The sequence below is a fragment of the Dufourea novaeangliae genome, unplaced genomic scaffold, assembly GCF_001272555.1.
Source record: "Dufourea novaeangliae isolate 0120121106 unplaced genomic scaffold, ASM127255v1 scaffold85, whole genome shotgun sequence".
NCBI lineage: Eukaryota > Metazoa > Arthropoda > Insecta > Hymenoptera > Halictidae > Dufourea > Dufourea novaeangliae.
Window position 1 is genome coordinate 282,883 of NW_015373957.1, and position 16,578 is coordinate 299,460.

A 16,578-nucleotide genomic window follows, 5' to 3' on the forward strand; every position below is an offset into this window, starting at 1 on the left:
CAACTTGAAACATACTTATTGCTAATGAAAATATTTAAATTTACAGAGATATATGTATGATAAAAATGATTAATCTGTCAAAATTACAAAAGTATCAAATGTTCACTCGTTTTCTTTCATACATAACATCCTAAGGGACATCGAAGTCTAAAAAACTTCAACGTCCTGAGAAAAAGATACTCTAGCCTCTCTTTTGGTTGAGTTGTATGCAAATACGTGATCTGTTTAATATAAAAAGTATAAATTTCTGATGATTGTAGTGAATTTTGAGGGAATTGTTTCGACCAAAATAACAGTTGTAAGAACAATGCTTTGACCAAAATGGGGTGAATATTTCCCTGTGTTTGTAACAGGTTTCGATTTTTGAACGGTAAAATGGCCCCAGTCACGCAGGTGCGTTAAATTTTAACGAATTCCTGCGAAGGGCAACACGTGGAATTGGGTAGGAGAATGGAAGACTAGGGTCATGTGAAGTCGCAGCTGCAATTAGCGGGGGTACACGGCGAACTTCCGGTGGCTGCTTCACGCTACGGTGCCCTGTTGGGAACCAAATGCCAAGATTGCAGTATTGTTCTACCACCGATAGCTCGATTATACAGGGTGATTCATAAATACATGTCAATACTTCAAGGGGTAAATCTACACACTAATATAAGTAAAAAACGTCATTTGGACATATGCATGGGGGAAAAAGTGGCTTTTACCAATTCTACAAGAAAACATTGGATTTTGCCCCTCCCTTCGCCTCCCTTTCCAGAGTTACACAATTTTTTCGTAATAGTTAATATTGCAGTATAATTTGAAACACGACCAACAGCCTCTATTAACAAAACGCATACATTTTCAACGATTTATAACTTCAAAAACAAAATAAAGTGTGTCTGGCTACGTACAACCTTTTTCACTATGGCAGTCGATGTGTTAATATTTTTGCCTCATCCTGACTGATAACCTGGCTACGCTCATGGTCCTATATACCTTAGTTGTTGAGTGATGGATGATTAAAGAAACTGTTCGAAGTACACGTCTTCAACCCATTAGACTTTTACTTTTGGGACCATTTAAAAACTATTGTACATTCCACGCAAGTGAATACTGTGCACGTTCTGCAAGAAAGGACATCAAATGGATTTGAGACTATTCGAAGAATACTTGGTATTTTCGAGCGAGTGCGGAATATATTACGGCGTGCAATAGTGTTTGTTGAGACACGAGGTGGGCACTTCGAACGTTTTCTTTAATCATCCATAACTCAAAAACTGAGGTATACAGGGTGTAACAAAAATGTTGCAGGTCCCTGAAATGGGATACTCGTGAGGCGATTTGGAACAAGTTTTTCCTTATCGAAAATGTTATCCGAGGCTTTGTTAACGAGATATTAACGAAAAACCCCGACCAATCAGAGTGCGAGTCTACCGGCCGAGTTCCCGCGGTAACGTTGGCTACTCGCTGCGATTGGTAGCCAACGTTCCCGCGGGAAATCGGCCGAAGACATACGTTCACATGACATTGTTTACTTATATCAGTCTGTAGACTTGCCCTCTAAAGTATTGACATGCATTTATGTATCACCCTGTATAGTGTACCGACACAATGCTACAGACACTTTGTGATCGCTTCACTCTTCTTGGATAATATCTTTCTTCTCTTCTGTCAGTTATATTCTCTGTATACACGCAAGTGTGTGTATTTTCTTTTTCGTCAATGTCCCAACTACTATCTTTCTCTTCTTTCCCTTTCTTCTCCTGTTATTTTACTCTTTCACGGACAAATACTGCTGAGATTCATTATGAGTCGTCCAACGTTTCGAGGCGTGGGTAATAAAAGAACCCAGGCGGAGTATGGCAAACAATTATTTGCACATTTTCCGTAGGAAAGACAACGCAATTTGCTATTCTGTTACATGATAATTGTATTCTGTACAGAGATAGGCAAACTCATTATCTAGATAAAAAGTTTCGAATAACGAATAAAAGATAAAGGAAGTATTTCGTCATTTTTAATTGTTTAAACGTGGAAATTGCAATTTTTATAATAAAATAGTACTTCTTTATGAATGAATCGACATTTGTTGAACAACTATTTAATCTCATTAACTGTTTTAAGTTCAGGACGACACCCTTAGATACTGCTGCTTTTCACTGTGTATTATTCGAATAAAATTCTGCCCAACTCTGATTCTGTACAAACGTCGTACAGTATTTTGTGAGTGTAATAATATGAGAGGTTAAGGAGTAAGGATTGTTACAGACACAGATGAAAATCACTAAGATGTCATAGATCCTATGCTGTTTTTAAGTGATATAGGATGGATGCACCAGTGAATGAACATTATATAAAAACGAGTAAATTAAGTTACTAAAAGAAACTAACGATTAATACCTTTTTTTTAATTCCTTGTTTTATATTCAAGTAATTTTCGTGCTATTGGTTAGCAACGTGCATTTACTTAATATTGTTCATTCACTGGTGAAATCTGTATTCTTTGCTTTTAATTAACTACATTTTTCCGATTTTTCAAAGTGAAATCGAAGTACGTTATAAAAAGGTATAGATATTAAAAAATGTAATTTTCATGTGGTAGATATTTACTACTATTATTATCATTTGAAATTCGACTTTAATAGTCGCCAAATCTCTAAAGTGTTCATTCATTGGCGCGTTTACCCAAATACTTATTTTGGTAATTACGTCATGACTTTTTTGGGAAATCAATGCCTTCTACTTTGGAAAAAATATTGAAGGTAAGGGAAATGTAGTTTTCCATGGTCAAGATTATTTGAAAGTCGCGGAAGTATAGCTTCCTGAATTTGACATAGAATGCTCTATAATGCTATATATTGGGTCAGTTCAAAAGTTCTGATAGGATTTCATCGAAAAGTGTATACCAATAATAATTTTAATTATACTTTAATAGTAATTTAATGAAATCCATAATAATTGTTTTATTACATATGCATTTTCAATAGCAACTTTTATTCGAATAAATTTTTGGAATATTATATAATTAAATTATATTAATAAATTTACAGATTACCACAGAATAAGATTGGCATAATATCTTCTCTAAACGGATCATAAGTGTTTTTTACGATGTTACTAACGTTTTTCGTTCTAATTAAAAATTTGTTTCCGAAGGTTCAATTTCAATTTTATCTCAAACAATAAAACACACTAAATCGCGTCAATTTTTGTTCTAAACCATAATTCACTGTGTTATATTAACATCGACACCTAATATATTTACATCATTTTTTATTATTCCCACAAAACCATAATGATCATATTATTTGCAGAAACCTATCAGAACTTTTGCACTCATTCGATATATAAAAAAAATTAAGTTTTATATAAATCATTGTCGGGTCATAAATGTTATATTGCTGTATTTAAACGTGATTGTTTATAATACGTATCGTATAACGATCGTGAGATGCAATGGAATATTTTTATGCAATATAGGAATATATTCGAACCTGTCTCCCTTGCACAGCCCGGAATCGTCGACTGCCCAATCGACGTAGAGGCCAGGAGTGTCTCCCCTCGGTCCCGCACCAAAACGAGGACTTTTTGGATCTGCAGTAACCTCCACTGCATGGACCGTGACTTGTGTAGAACCAGTAATACAACTGCACAGAAAGAAATAGAAATTATGAAAATCATTATATCTCAGAAGTTTTCGACTACTTCAAATTGAGTGAACTGTAAAACTAGTCCAAGTAGTGACTGTACATCTATTAATAAACGTGGTATTAATAATGATATTTGCATAATAATACTATAATATTATATTAATCTATTATCATAATATTATAACATTCATGGTGAATAAGTATAGGATCAAATGGAATAAATGTAATAAATACTATTCACGTATAGAAAATACTTTATTATTTATTTTTATTAACATCTTTACTTAAAGTTGGGTTATAAAGCAAGCACAATAAATAATTTTGAAAATACTGATAAAAATATTGCTCTAGTTTAGAGTACAAGTTATACCGTATGAAATTAGACTTTCTTGGATAAGTGTATCAACCTCAAACCAATTTTTAAAATTTATCCAATTGAAATACAATTTTTACAAATACTCCTATGTTTTTGCTATTTATTCTTGTATAATAAATTATTATTATACTTTGAGTTTAAGACTCTTGTACGTAAGAAAAATAGACCATTATTAGATCGTTATTATTAATGTACGAATTATGTAGTACCTGAATATCGTGTCATTTTTTTGTTTCTCATGAGTCTCCGCCAACTCTAGAGCAGCTTGAAGAGCTCGACTTTCTTCACGAAGAGTCAGAAGTTCGAGTTCTTCCCGACCAAGTCTATACTCCAACTCTGCTTGCTGAATTCGAACATCGATATTGCTGAAACATACAATAAATTGCATAAAACAATTTTGTAATTGAATGATTTTTAATAACATTTCTATAATTTAATATTTTTACATAGAATGAATGTAAAAATTAATTGTTTCGAGAAAAAAAAATATTTCCCATACCGGGAATCGAACCCGAGCCTCCTGGGTGAAAGCCAGGTATCCTAGCCACTAGACCATATGGGATTATATCTGAAACTGTTCTCCATTACAATTTTCTCTCGACTACTATATTCTATATTATTTACAATAAATTGATAATATTTCGTTGTATTCAGAGTATCTAAATAATGTTATTCTAAGATATTGCAATTATTATATTAATAATTCTAATAATTCTGAAATTAATTACTAGTAATTTTAATCGTTTTCTCATATTGTTTATAACGAATTTATTATTTTTAAAAATATTCCATTGTGTTTGGAGTATCTAAATAATGTTATTCTAGCATTTGCAATAACAATAATTCTAGTAATTTTCAAATGAATCACCAGTAATAGCGTACTTCATATAACACAAACCGTTTTCAAAAGTTAAGGTTTATGATAAATCTGTTCTTGCTTTAATCCATACTAACAAAAGTTATTTTATATAATCTGAATTTTACACTTGGAACATATAAACAAGAAAAGTTTTACATTCCATTCGATGTTATGAGTATATGTATGTACTGTTCAGCATCACTTTTGATGTTTCGGTAGCCATTCGACGAGTCCCTCACTTGAAGGTACAAACGCTAATCAAGATTGCAAAATTAAATGTTGTTAAACTGGATCTTAAAAAATATAGTGTTGTAGAGTACGTCACAGCACACATTTTTGTAAATTAAAGTTATTTTATCCAATCATTACTATTCGAGATAAAAATTATAAACCAAAAATTGTTCTGCTGTGCCTGCAAAATTGTTGGTGCCGCGAGAGATTCATATACATATCGCCATATCTTCTACAATTATTTATTGAACAGTGTGCAAACTTGTGAAAATCTTCCTTGAATATTAAGGAAACATTTTTTCGCTGCAAAATAAAAGTACCTCGAAATTACCTCGATACTTTCTATCAGCGAATGTTGAAAAACATGAGTTTTGCCCAGTATTACTTTGTAATTAAATATTATTAGATTTTTTAACATAAGAGTTTTGTGCATATACTTTACGGCTTCGCTAGAGTTTCCTGAAGTTATTTTTTAAATCCCATAACGATTCGTTAATATTTATTCAAGTTATCACAATTTATGTTTAAAAAAATATTGACTTCGGACGAAGAAAAATGTTTTGTTTATAATTTTTATTTCCAATATTAAAGATTGAATATAAAAACTGTGAATAGAAAAAATGTGTGATTGATGAACTTTATAACACTTTTTTTTTTAAAATCCAGTTTAACAACATTTAATTTCCCAATGTTTTTTAGCGTTTGGACAATCATTTCTCGCATTTTCGAGCGCTAGACCCCTTATTGCGCCACAGTGGCGTCATGTAAGTCCCAACTGGGATTTTTCACACATTCAAAGATATTGAATTTTTTTACACACATAGCAAGAACCATATTTTGTTAATTCTTGACAAAAACAGCTGGCCACTGGTGAAAGTTACTCGCGAAATTAGCCGGTCGTCACACTGTCAATCTAATTCTGTCTTAATATTCCACGACAAAACAGATAAATTTTATTAAAGTTTAAACAAAATGAATAGAATAAATATTAGCAAAGTTTATCATCTGTACACTTTTCAGCGGTTTCTTTCACTCATGCAGTATTGTACTTTTCCCACGATATTTGGCTATATAATTAAGGTATTCCACAACTTTCTAGATTCAAGTCTGATTATTCATGTGCACGTAAGATTCTGTTTCACTCGATGTTACTGGAATCGAAAATAATAATTTATTTTACTGCGCAAGACAGGAAATATGTAAGGACAATACGTCGAGAGTTTTCTCACGCTTTCCAAGTAATCACTTTTGTTGCAATGCTCGACTATCCTCATGTTTCTCAGCACTGACAAAAGTTGATTACGATCGTCTTTTCGTTACACTTCAATATTTATACGCATACAGGATGTCTCACATTATAATGAAATTACTTCCACTGATACTGAAAGTAACAAAAAAGTGGCTGAGAAGAGTTAATATGATTTCAAGACTGGTGATGACAAAAAGGTCATTTGAAGGTCATCGACATATTTTTGCATATTACATTCTGTTTTTTATAATGCGACCTTGTAGTGGACTGAAGTTGAAATGACTTCTGAATATCAAAACATGTGTTTAAATCAGAGCAACATCGTACAATTTGTCGCCAATTACTTTGTAGATTACTTGCAATAGTTTCCAAAATTGTAACATCTGCTACTTTAACGGTAATAGTTTATTACTTTACAAACAAAATTAAAAAGTTAAAACTTAATAGTTATTACTTTTTTATAAATAGAATGTATATTCGTATAAATATCATACAACATACAGGGTGTCCCATTTAAATGGATCTACTCAAATATCTCCGAAACTCTTGATATTAAAAAATGTTTCAGGGAAAAGTTATATGGTGCCAGAGGGCACACTTTCTGATGTAATTAGTTTTTGTCTATGTGGACGCGTAGAGGTCATATGAAAGTCAACTTTGTTTTTTCAAATAGAATCGTGTATTTTTGAATACACTAATTCGAGACAAAAGACTTCGTACTTTATCTAGGAAATAATGAGTAGCACTCACATAGCAAATGACGTCTTGAAGACGTTCGTTTTACGGCTATTTTAGGTCTAAGGACCGTCATGTGCTATCTGGGCATAAAACAGTATATTAAAAAATATATGATTCCATTTAAAAAAAAAAGTGGACTTTCATATGACCTCTACACGTCCACACAGGAAAAAGGTACTCACATCAGAATAATAAATTAACAATTAAAAGATATAAATAACTATTATTTTTGGTCCCTGATATTAAACTTTTTTTCTCGATTTAGAAACTAGTGGAGATAAAACACTTGAGAGCCAGAGCGACGATTTGTCTACGAAATTCTGTTATTTTTGTTTGAAATTCTTGCTACTTACTCAGTAATGTCGAGGCGTTCGAGCGCGAGTTTTAAATTCTTAATCGCCAGCCGCTTATTGTCCGCATCGCGGCGTAACCTCTGAAGTCGTTCCTCGGTGGCTTTCCTGTCCGCCTCGGTCAAAGGTGGTGCACCGTTGCGCAAGGCCAGTCGGTTGGTTAGGGTGTTGCATAGTTGTCCTTTTAGTCTAAATAATTATCGAGGATAAGAAATTTATTATTTATAATTTGAATTAAGGTTAATAAAAAATTATTTCTGTCCTATTGGAAAAGTCGGTGGAGACGTGACTTAAATTTTGACCCTCTGGTGGTAAGATGGAAAACTGGACAGCCCAGATAACACATGACTAGCACATGTAATTGTAAAATAATAAATTTGAAATTCATCATTTCGATGGGTTTGATTCTTCTGGTGTTAAGTGATCTGATTTAATGTGATTCGACATTATACAGGGTGAACCGCGGAACATGATCAGCTTAGATTATTCTATTGCTAGCTGTTCGACCGAAACATTTTTTAAAAATTTTTTGCATGCTTAACCATCAGTGCAGGCGTCATAAATAGAACTAAACAGTTAGACACCATTTTGAACTTCGTTTTAATTAAGGTAAATGATATTTTCTTAATGTTTCGTTTGTTTAGAAGATAAAAAGTATTTGTTATGATGCTTGCCGAATTCGTCTGAGTAACCGTTAAAAGATGGGCGTAAAAAAAGTATAAGTTCTTCTATAAAAAAAACTTTGGAAAGAAGTGTTGACGAAACATTTGCTACAATCATCTTAAAGGTCTCCTTGAGTCATGTTATACAAGCCAACAAAATTTTCGATCGAATAGTTAGCAGTAGAATAATCTATGCTGATCACGTTTCGTGGTCCACCCTATATTACATATTGTAATTTAAAGAAAACAACTGAATTCTTTACGTTTGAATAATATTTTCCTTGTCACGTAATGCAACTCGAAGGGCATCCAATTCCTTGTAATGATCCTTGTTCCGATGTCCAGCAGGTGATGCGATTCCACCAGAAACGCTTCCACCCTTTTTGCGTCTCGGCGTTGTCGATAAAGAAACTTCTATGCTGGCCATCTGTGAACAGAATAAATATTCCTCGTTAAATGTTCATATTTACAAATTTATTCACTTTGGTTTAGTGTCACTTTTGGCCAAAGTGGGTTGAATTGTAAAGGATGTACCTAAGTTAACAAACGTAACTCAAAGTGGTTGCTAATAACTATTAATATCTAATGTTTAAGTATTATAATTAATAATATTCAATATTTGTAACTTACGTACGTATTACTTAAATATTTGTTGATATTAACAAGGATCAAAATTGGTACAGCCGCTAGATACTATTTTGAAAAATATTACCGTTAGATATTCTTTTAAGAAATAGTAGACACGTGTTATTGAAGACACGTATTATATGAAAATAATACCATTAGGTACTACATATTTTGAAAAATATGTGACATGTATTTTTTTACGGCTGCTGACATTCGCGTCTAGGCGGTTGAAACAGCCCTCAAAGTCGTGGATGAAAAATACATTTTCCTTAATATTTTACAAACTATTCGATTTAGAAACTATATTCGTTAACAAAAAGTTTGAGTTTTTTAATAATACAAATAACTGCTTAAGTAGTTTATCGGAATACTAAAAAATAAAAAATAATTGTTTAAACAAATTGGTATTCCGAAAAATTACTTAAGTAATTATTTTTATTAATAAAAAGCACACAATTTTTGTTAACAAATATCTTTACTAAATCGAACAGTTTCAGAAATATTAAGAATAATAATGAACATATTAAGGAAAATGTATGTTTCACCTACGACGTTGAGGGCTGTTTTCACTATCTAGATATGAATATCAGTAGCTACAAAAAAATATGTGTCAAATATTTTTCAAAATACTATCTCCGTACCAGACAGTATCAAAATCGGCGTGTTCTACTTGAGTGATGTCTTTTGTAAGTTGGTATTAATCGTCACAATTGACACTTACTAATTTCAGCCTGTTTCTTTGAAATAATTTTAGAACAGATATTCTCGCAACATCCTTCCAGTTTTAAAATTGCTGTGACCATGTAGTATTATTTTGAACTAGAGCGTAAGGGTCGAGGACGAAGTTATAATGCGACGGCCTATTTCACTCGACTTTATTATAAAGCTTACATTCAATCTATTGAATCGTCTTTTAACTGAGAACATCGATTTTATGTAAGTTTTTCACGAATATAAGTTGATATGACTAAGTACTTCTTCACCCTCGTGCATTGTTCAATATATTATTGCACTAATATTCCTTAAATTAAGTTCAGTCTAAATTAAAATTGGTTTAAGGAAATACATTTTCCTATTGTTAGATTATAATATATGTAAGTTATTGGTCCAAATTAATTTACAAATTTCTATAATAAAAAATATAATAACAATCAAACATTTGCTTCCGGTTATATTAATCCGAACAGTGCACAAGGGCTAATAAAAACTGACAATGGTCGAAAGTAGACAAAATAAAACTCTCGTCATGTAAATTGGTTACCGCGTGATAAAAAAAAAATTCCTGTCATCAATAATGGTTATCGGTAACCAAAATCAAATTTTCGTCATCGATAATGCTTACGTGCAACCAAAAACAATTTCCGTCATTGATAATGGTTATTCATAACCAATATCATTTTCGTAGTCAATAATGGTTATTCGCAAATAAACAAAATTTCCGTCATCGATAATTGTTATTGGTAACCAACAAAAATTTTTATCATCTATAATAATTATTCGTAACCAGAATAGTTAAAAATCCATGTTTTTTAATAACGTAATTTTTTTTAAATTTTTTCGAGATTCATTAATATCTGGTTTTCATTTAAATAAAAATTACTTTTTGCTCAATGATTTTTTTCCAAAAATTGTTCGAATAACTGTTATTTTTGATCCCTGGCTCTTACCCGTCCCGCTGGGTTTCTGATCCCAAAAGCCCATAGCTTATGGTCGCGATTTAAACACATTCGGAACCAGAGGGTTGGTGGCCACCAAACGGCACGCTGCATGAATATAAATTTATCGTTCCATTAAACCTATGATTTGTGATGATGGTTCGAACGGGATGCGTCCTGACCTTAATGGACTACCATGTCTCGGGGTACAGTACAACCGACGCACGATGATCCTCGAGAAAGCAGCGTGCTTCGTTCCCCGTTCGCCCGGCGCATAGCGTGCAGAAGGTCAACGCTGGCCTTGACTGTGCAGCGGCTGACCAAAGGAGGCGGAGGACCACGATACCGAGACCTTGCGCACGTCCCACACGAGACCCATCCACTCTGTATAGACTTGCTTGCAGAAAATATGCAACTAACCGGATATCCTGCTTGCAAGAGAACTTTGGTAACCCGAAAATTCTGATTTTTTTTTTTTTAAACTCTGCTGGGTTTATCTAGAATCCTCGATAGACGTATCGGGCAATGTCACTTCTTGGCTACGCCCCGTAAAGATTAAGGCCCCTTTTCCCTTTAGCAGCCAGAAAAAAATGTGATATTTATAAATTTTTTTAAAAAATGGAAAGATGATATGGTAAAAAACTTCTTGGCCTTTATTTATGATGTATTCCAGTAAATAAAACTAAAATATGCAACTTTGGTAACCTGAAAATTTATTTGTTTTTTTTTGTTGAATCTCTGTTGAATCTAGAGTCCTCGATAAACGTATCAGGCAATGTCATTTCTTGGCTACAGTCCGTGAAGATTAAGGCCCCTTTTCCCTTTAGTGGCCCGAAAAAAAGGTGATATTTAGGATTTTTTTTTAAAAATGCAAAGAAGATTTGATAAAGAAACTTCTTGGCCTTTATTTATGATGCATTCAAGTAAATGAAAAAAAGTTTTGTTTTGATATTTGTGCAGCGTGGCAAATTGTAGGTGGTGCTAATCGTGTTGATCCAAAATTGAACTGTACAAACGGTGCCCATGGTATCTTGTTGTGGAGTGGCTCGATCTCAAAATTTCAAAAAGATTATTGAATGTTTGTCCGACGTCTATCATACGACTCATCGTGAAGTTGAAAAAGTAATTTGGTATGAGTTTTAACAAAGGCATGCAAAAAAAGGAGGAAATTTTACGTATATTTTTGTGAATAGCAAAAGAATTTATGTTTCAAAATTTTCAATAGTAGATCACACGGTAGCTGATTCACTTACATAAAGAATGCTACAAGAATTTTTAGCATTCTGGGGGGCACCGTTTGTATACAGTGCAATTTCGAGTCAGCGCGATTAGCGCCACCTACAATGCAGGAATAACGATACAAATTTTGTTTTGTTTACCTGAATTATAATAAATAGAGGCTAGGAAATTTTTGTATAAAAATTACTTTTCACCAAAAATCATCGTTGTTTTTTTTTTTAAAAACTTCTTAAGTGTCAACTTTTCTTCCGGCCGCTGAAAGGGAAAGGGGTTTTAATGTGGGTTTTCCTATTTTCTTGTGTCTTGAAAACTATAGTACTTATAAGAAAATTGTTGGAATGAAAATTTGTTGGATTTTTATGCTCCGTAAAATTGTGCAATGAAATTGTCGAGAATTTGTTTATCTATTTATTTAGTTGAAAAACAAATTTTTAATATGTTCGTTGTACTGCTTTGTAGAGCATGATTAAATTTGTATTCTGATAATTTTTTTTTATCCTAACCTAACTCAGATCTTGAAACAACTCAAGGTTACCACGATATTTTAGAAATATACTTAGAAATAAACTACTCTGCGTGGCTCCCGAGACAATAACGGGTTTCATTGCTATATTTCCTAAAATTTTATATTAATAATCGATAGTAGTATAGTATGACCAGTATTAGAATATTTAATTTTTGTAGCTGCTGAACATTCAAAAATGTATGGAAAGTATTATATGCGGCTGTTATTGTTGAAGACCTTGCCCATCCCTGAAATACGGGGTGTCCCACCTAACGTGAGCGCCTTCAATATTTCACTTGTTTTCGAAGATCCAAAAAAAATGTGAGGGTTCAAGACTATTTGGTTGGAAGGGACAAGTATTGTGACAAACAATAAATGTTTCTTAAGGTCATATTTTTCGAATTTTCTAGGTCATCGTTGTTTTTTTTTTTAAATGGAACTACGTACTTTTATCATCGTGGCGTAACACGAAGCCAAGACCAAATGTCCAATGATCTACAGTAGTGTGACCTTCATTTGACCTTCAGTACGAAAAATCCACAAATGTAAGGAAGTTGATTTACGTAATAAAGCAACCTTGGTAGAGGGATCAGTGCAAAAATGTGTGAAAGTTCATGGACATCACTTTGAGCATTTGTTAAAATAACTTTTTTGAAAATCAATGAAATATTTAAGGTGCTCACGTTATGTGGGATATCCTGTATAAAGTAAACAAAGATCAAATTACATTCCACTGACGAGTCCCTTCAAATGCAACGTAAATCATTTAAAATGTTTTTGGATACAACCAATAGGTAATGAATTATATTAGAGAATAGTTCCCATTGGCTCACCCTGTATATTACACATATTAATGTTCTATAGAATTGAATTTAGTATCTATACATTCAACGCTGGATGTTTAAGTGTTAAGGATGTCCGGTTTATCGTTCCTTCGTGCCCAGTTGGTGGTCCGCCTTTTCACTCGAGGATACACTATGTTCACAATAGCCTCATATCACGTCCTCGTTCATCGTTGCATAGGATCTCGGAGGATGGAAGCATTGACCAGGCCTTGGCATTGTCGGAAGGGATAGTAGCTCGTCTCAAGGACCCAGCCGTCATTACATTGGTCCGTTCGAGGGTCGAAGGCTGACAATTTTTGTCCATAACCCGTGGGAATTTTATTGCTAGGTTTGTCGGTTACCTACTAACTATTTACTATAGAGTCATCGATACCAAAGGTTTTGTTACAAAAGTTACTGTTAAATCTAAACTATGGATTCAGTTCTCATTTTGTTAGTATTTGCGCTTGTCATGGTAACTCGATCGCCACTCAGTTTAGCGTATTTAGTAGATTTTAAATAAAATTATTTTGTATAAATGATTGTTTTCATAACATGATGAAAAGTCATTTATTTAATAAGTTATACGCAGCATCAAGATATACTATAATATGATAGGGATCCATGCACTCTAAAATTGTCTAAATATCTGCAATAGGGCTGTTACGATTATTCGAATACTTGAATTATTCGAATAGCAGTCGAATTCGAAATTGATATTTGAAGTATTCGAATTATTCGAACTATTTGGATTATTCGGAGTATTCGAAGTATTGAAAATGTTCCGATTATTCGGAGTATTCGACGTATTAGAAACATTCGGATTATTCGGAGTATTCGGATCATTCGAATACTTCGTACTATTCAATTTGAATTCTTTGAATAAATTATTCGTATTAGAAATTAATCAAATTATTGGAATACATAGTTCGAATATCCGAATACTTACAACTCTAACCGGCAATTCTGATAGGGATAACAAAGTGTAGCATATAATTTAAAAAAAAACTAGTGGCTCTCTTGATTTCTCCGAATATCCTCCCCAAGACAAAAATGAGTCTGGCATGTTATGGCTTCCTTAGCATATTATAACTTTTCCGAGTAAAGTATCTTTTTTCATGCTTGTAAAAATAACGGAGATATTTCAGGTGGTGAATGTTAGTAGTCCACCCTGTCCGAAGTGAATTAACACGCCGATCTGAATCTAAGTCCTCTTTCCATTCATCTTTGAGTACACTTTAGATAACCGATTTCTCGGTGGACATCATCCCTCCGTGTTGGAGAGCCAGTTCCCGAGCTGGCCATTCGACGTCTGCTCATGGGATTATCTCCAGCCGAGATTTACGGCATAAAGATTCACGGTTATAGAATAAAGCTTCACGACTGCAATACCAGTCGTGCAATCCTACTTCGTCTGTACTTTGAACGTCTGACAGAACCTTAGATAATTGAAAATAAAAGCGTTGTGGCGATTCATCTATGTGTTCTTGTAGTTGTTGTATGATATACACACCTACCTCCATACGTATCAATTGTATGAATATAATCGAGAAAAAAATTTAAGGAAATTATGACAATAAAAACAAAACGAATTTGTCAACATTTCAACTACACCTTCGAATAGAGAGCTTAATCAATAGTCCAAACGTGCAAGATTATGAACACATATTCATACTTTTTAAACAATATAATAAAACTGTATAAGGTGACACACTAACTATGTATGAATCGCAATGAAAAAAATTCAACATATTTCGTTATAACTAGACTACGAAAGTTTATGCAAACATACAAATTCCGATACCAATGTCTAAAAATTGAAATGGAGCAGAATTTTCAATTCCGTACTAGAAACTTTACTACGTTATGATAGCATATAAATACTATTAAAATTTATTAACACCTTTATCTTATTACATTTTTCAAGTTAGGAGATACTATAAATATACATAAACATATGCAATCTAACTATGTATAATGTATTATAGTGTTCGGTACAGTATTGCAAAATAATCTCTTTGTGAAAAACTCAAATGACATTAAATAAAAAAAAAGAACTGGTCAAAGTATGAATTTTGTAACGATTATTCTGCAGATGTTTATATAAAAACACGTTTCAACGGTAATTTAGTGAAACATGTGTTAGAAACAAGATTATTATAACTATTATATATTACTACAAAATTGTTATAATAATCATTTCGTCTTTTAAGCATTTCATTTTGTTAATGAAATTGAAATTGCTATTTTTATTGTACTTTACAAGTCTGTTTACATTATAAATGCGTGAGATCCGCAGTCTAGTAATGATACAACTGATCAAAAAACGACATAAGGTAATTATTGTGACAATCTGGATAATTTTTTACCCATTGACGACGAAACAATAAAAATTATTTTATACAAATTATACGAAAACTCCATGTGTTTTACACGAAGAATATATTACTGCGGAAGGAATGCCAAATTTTTTCAATTAATTAATCGAGTTAATAAACAAGTCTTTTTTAGGAATTCGAATTAAGTGTACTCTAAGAATATAAGAGAGAAAGTGAAATTAGCAATGTGAGTCATTTTCAGAATTGGAAGCTACTTACATGACACTGAAAATTAAAGAAATTGTTAAAAAAATAAATAAATTATAAAGACTAGATTCAAAAGAGAATTGGGTATTATTAATACTAATTTTTATTTAAAAGGAAAATTATTTCTTTGAAAATTCAAATGAAAAGAAAGATAGTAATTTATTATATGAACAAATCTTAATAAATTTTTTACTAATAATTAGTTAATATTAAAATATTATGATAAGAAATACGAAAATGGTATGAAAATACATAAAAACTGCACAGAGATGTCTGACAAAATAGGAAGATATGTTTTATTTTCAAAACTACTTTATCTCCAATGCTTTCAGTGATAGTAACGGGTTCCGTGAAAATGAAACTATAATGATTACTGGAACAATTCCAACCACAAGAACGCAACATTCTCGCGTTTCTGTTTCTAAGAACGTTCCACTAGAATATCCCAGTATCCGATATAATTTCAGGATGAGAAATTGTTTTCCAGAAAGGGAAATGGAGGCGAGCAACTACATATCAAATTTCTTATTAGAACTCGGAATTTTCTATAGGGTACTGTTAAAGGGAATAAAGTCTCTGGAACTAACACAAACTTAATTATATATTAATTACACACTATAATGTTTTGGGAGTAAACGTCCCTAAAGAATGATAGTGTCATTAAGACGCTAGAAAATAAAGTATACATTATATGTTTTTTTGATGATAGAAAAAATTTTAAGGAAAATATTTGATTGAAACGACCAAATACTGTGATCAGCAAAAAAATGTATCAAGTTCATATTTTTCGAAATTTCAAGTGTACGTAAGATATGTTCAATAAATGTAATTTAATAGATTTTCCATTTACTATATGTTTGCAAAAAAATTCCCAAAAGTAGCTTTTATTTTTATCCCTTAAGGTATTAGAAATAAAAATTCTTTCTGGAATGCTAGTAGAATCGTATAGGATATTCATGTATTGGGTTGTGTAATAAATTCCCGCGTTTTTTGTATTTTATTTTTTTCCCCGCAATTTTGTCTTTTGTTCGGTAAAGTATATATAT

General features: G+C 32.4%; 1 protein-coding gene and 1 non-coding gene across 2 annotated transcripts in view; both read right to left on the bottom strand.

The window, feature by feature from the left end:
- LOC107186341 overlaps nucleotides 1-16,578 on the bottom strand; it is a 58,887-nt gene that overhangs the window by 4,868 nt on the left and 37,441 nt on the right. The window contains exons 4-7 of the mRNA XM_015574184.1: nucleotides 8,361-8,524; nucleotides 7,439-7,624; nucleotides 4,218-4,373; nucleotides 3,477-3,629 (exon numbers count right to left, since the gene is read on the bottom strand). Coding sequence (XP_015429670.1) covers nucleotides 3,477-3,629; nucleotides 4,218-4,373; nucleotides 7,439-7,624; nucleotides 8,361-8,524 — 659 coding nt within the window. The remainder of the gene's footprint in view (nucleotides 1-3,476; nucleotides 3,630-4,217; nucleotides 4,374-7,438; nucleotides 7,625-8,360; nucleotides 8,525-16,578) is intronic.
- On the bottom strand, nucleotides 4,499-4,570 carry Trnae-uuc. Its single transcript has one exon. It is a non-coding gene; the product is annotated as a tRNA-Glu (tRNA).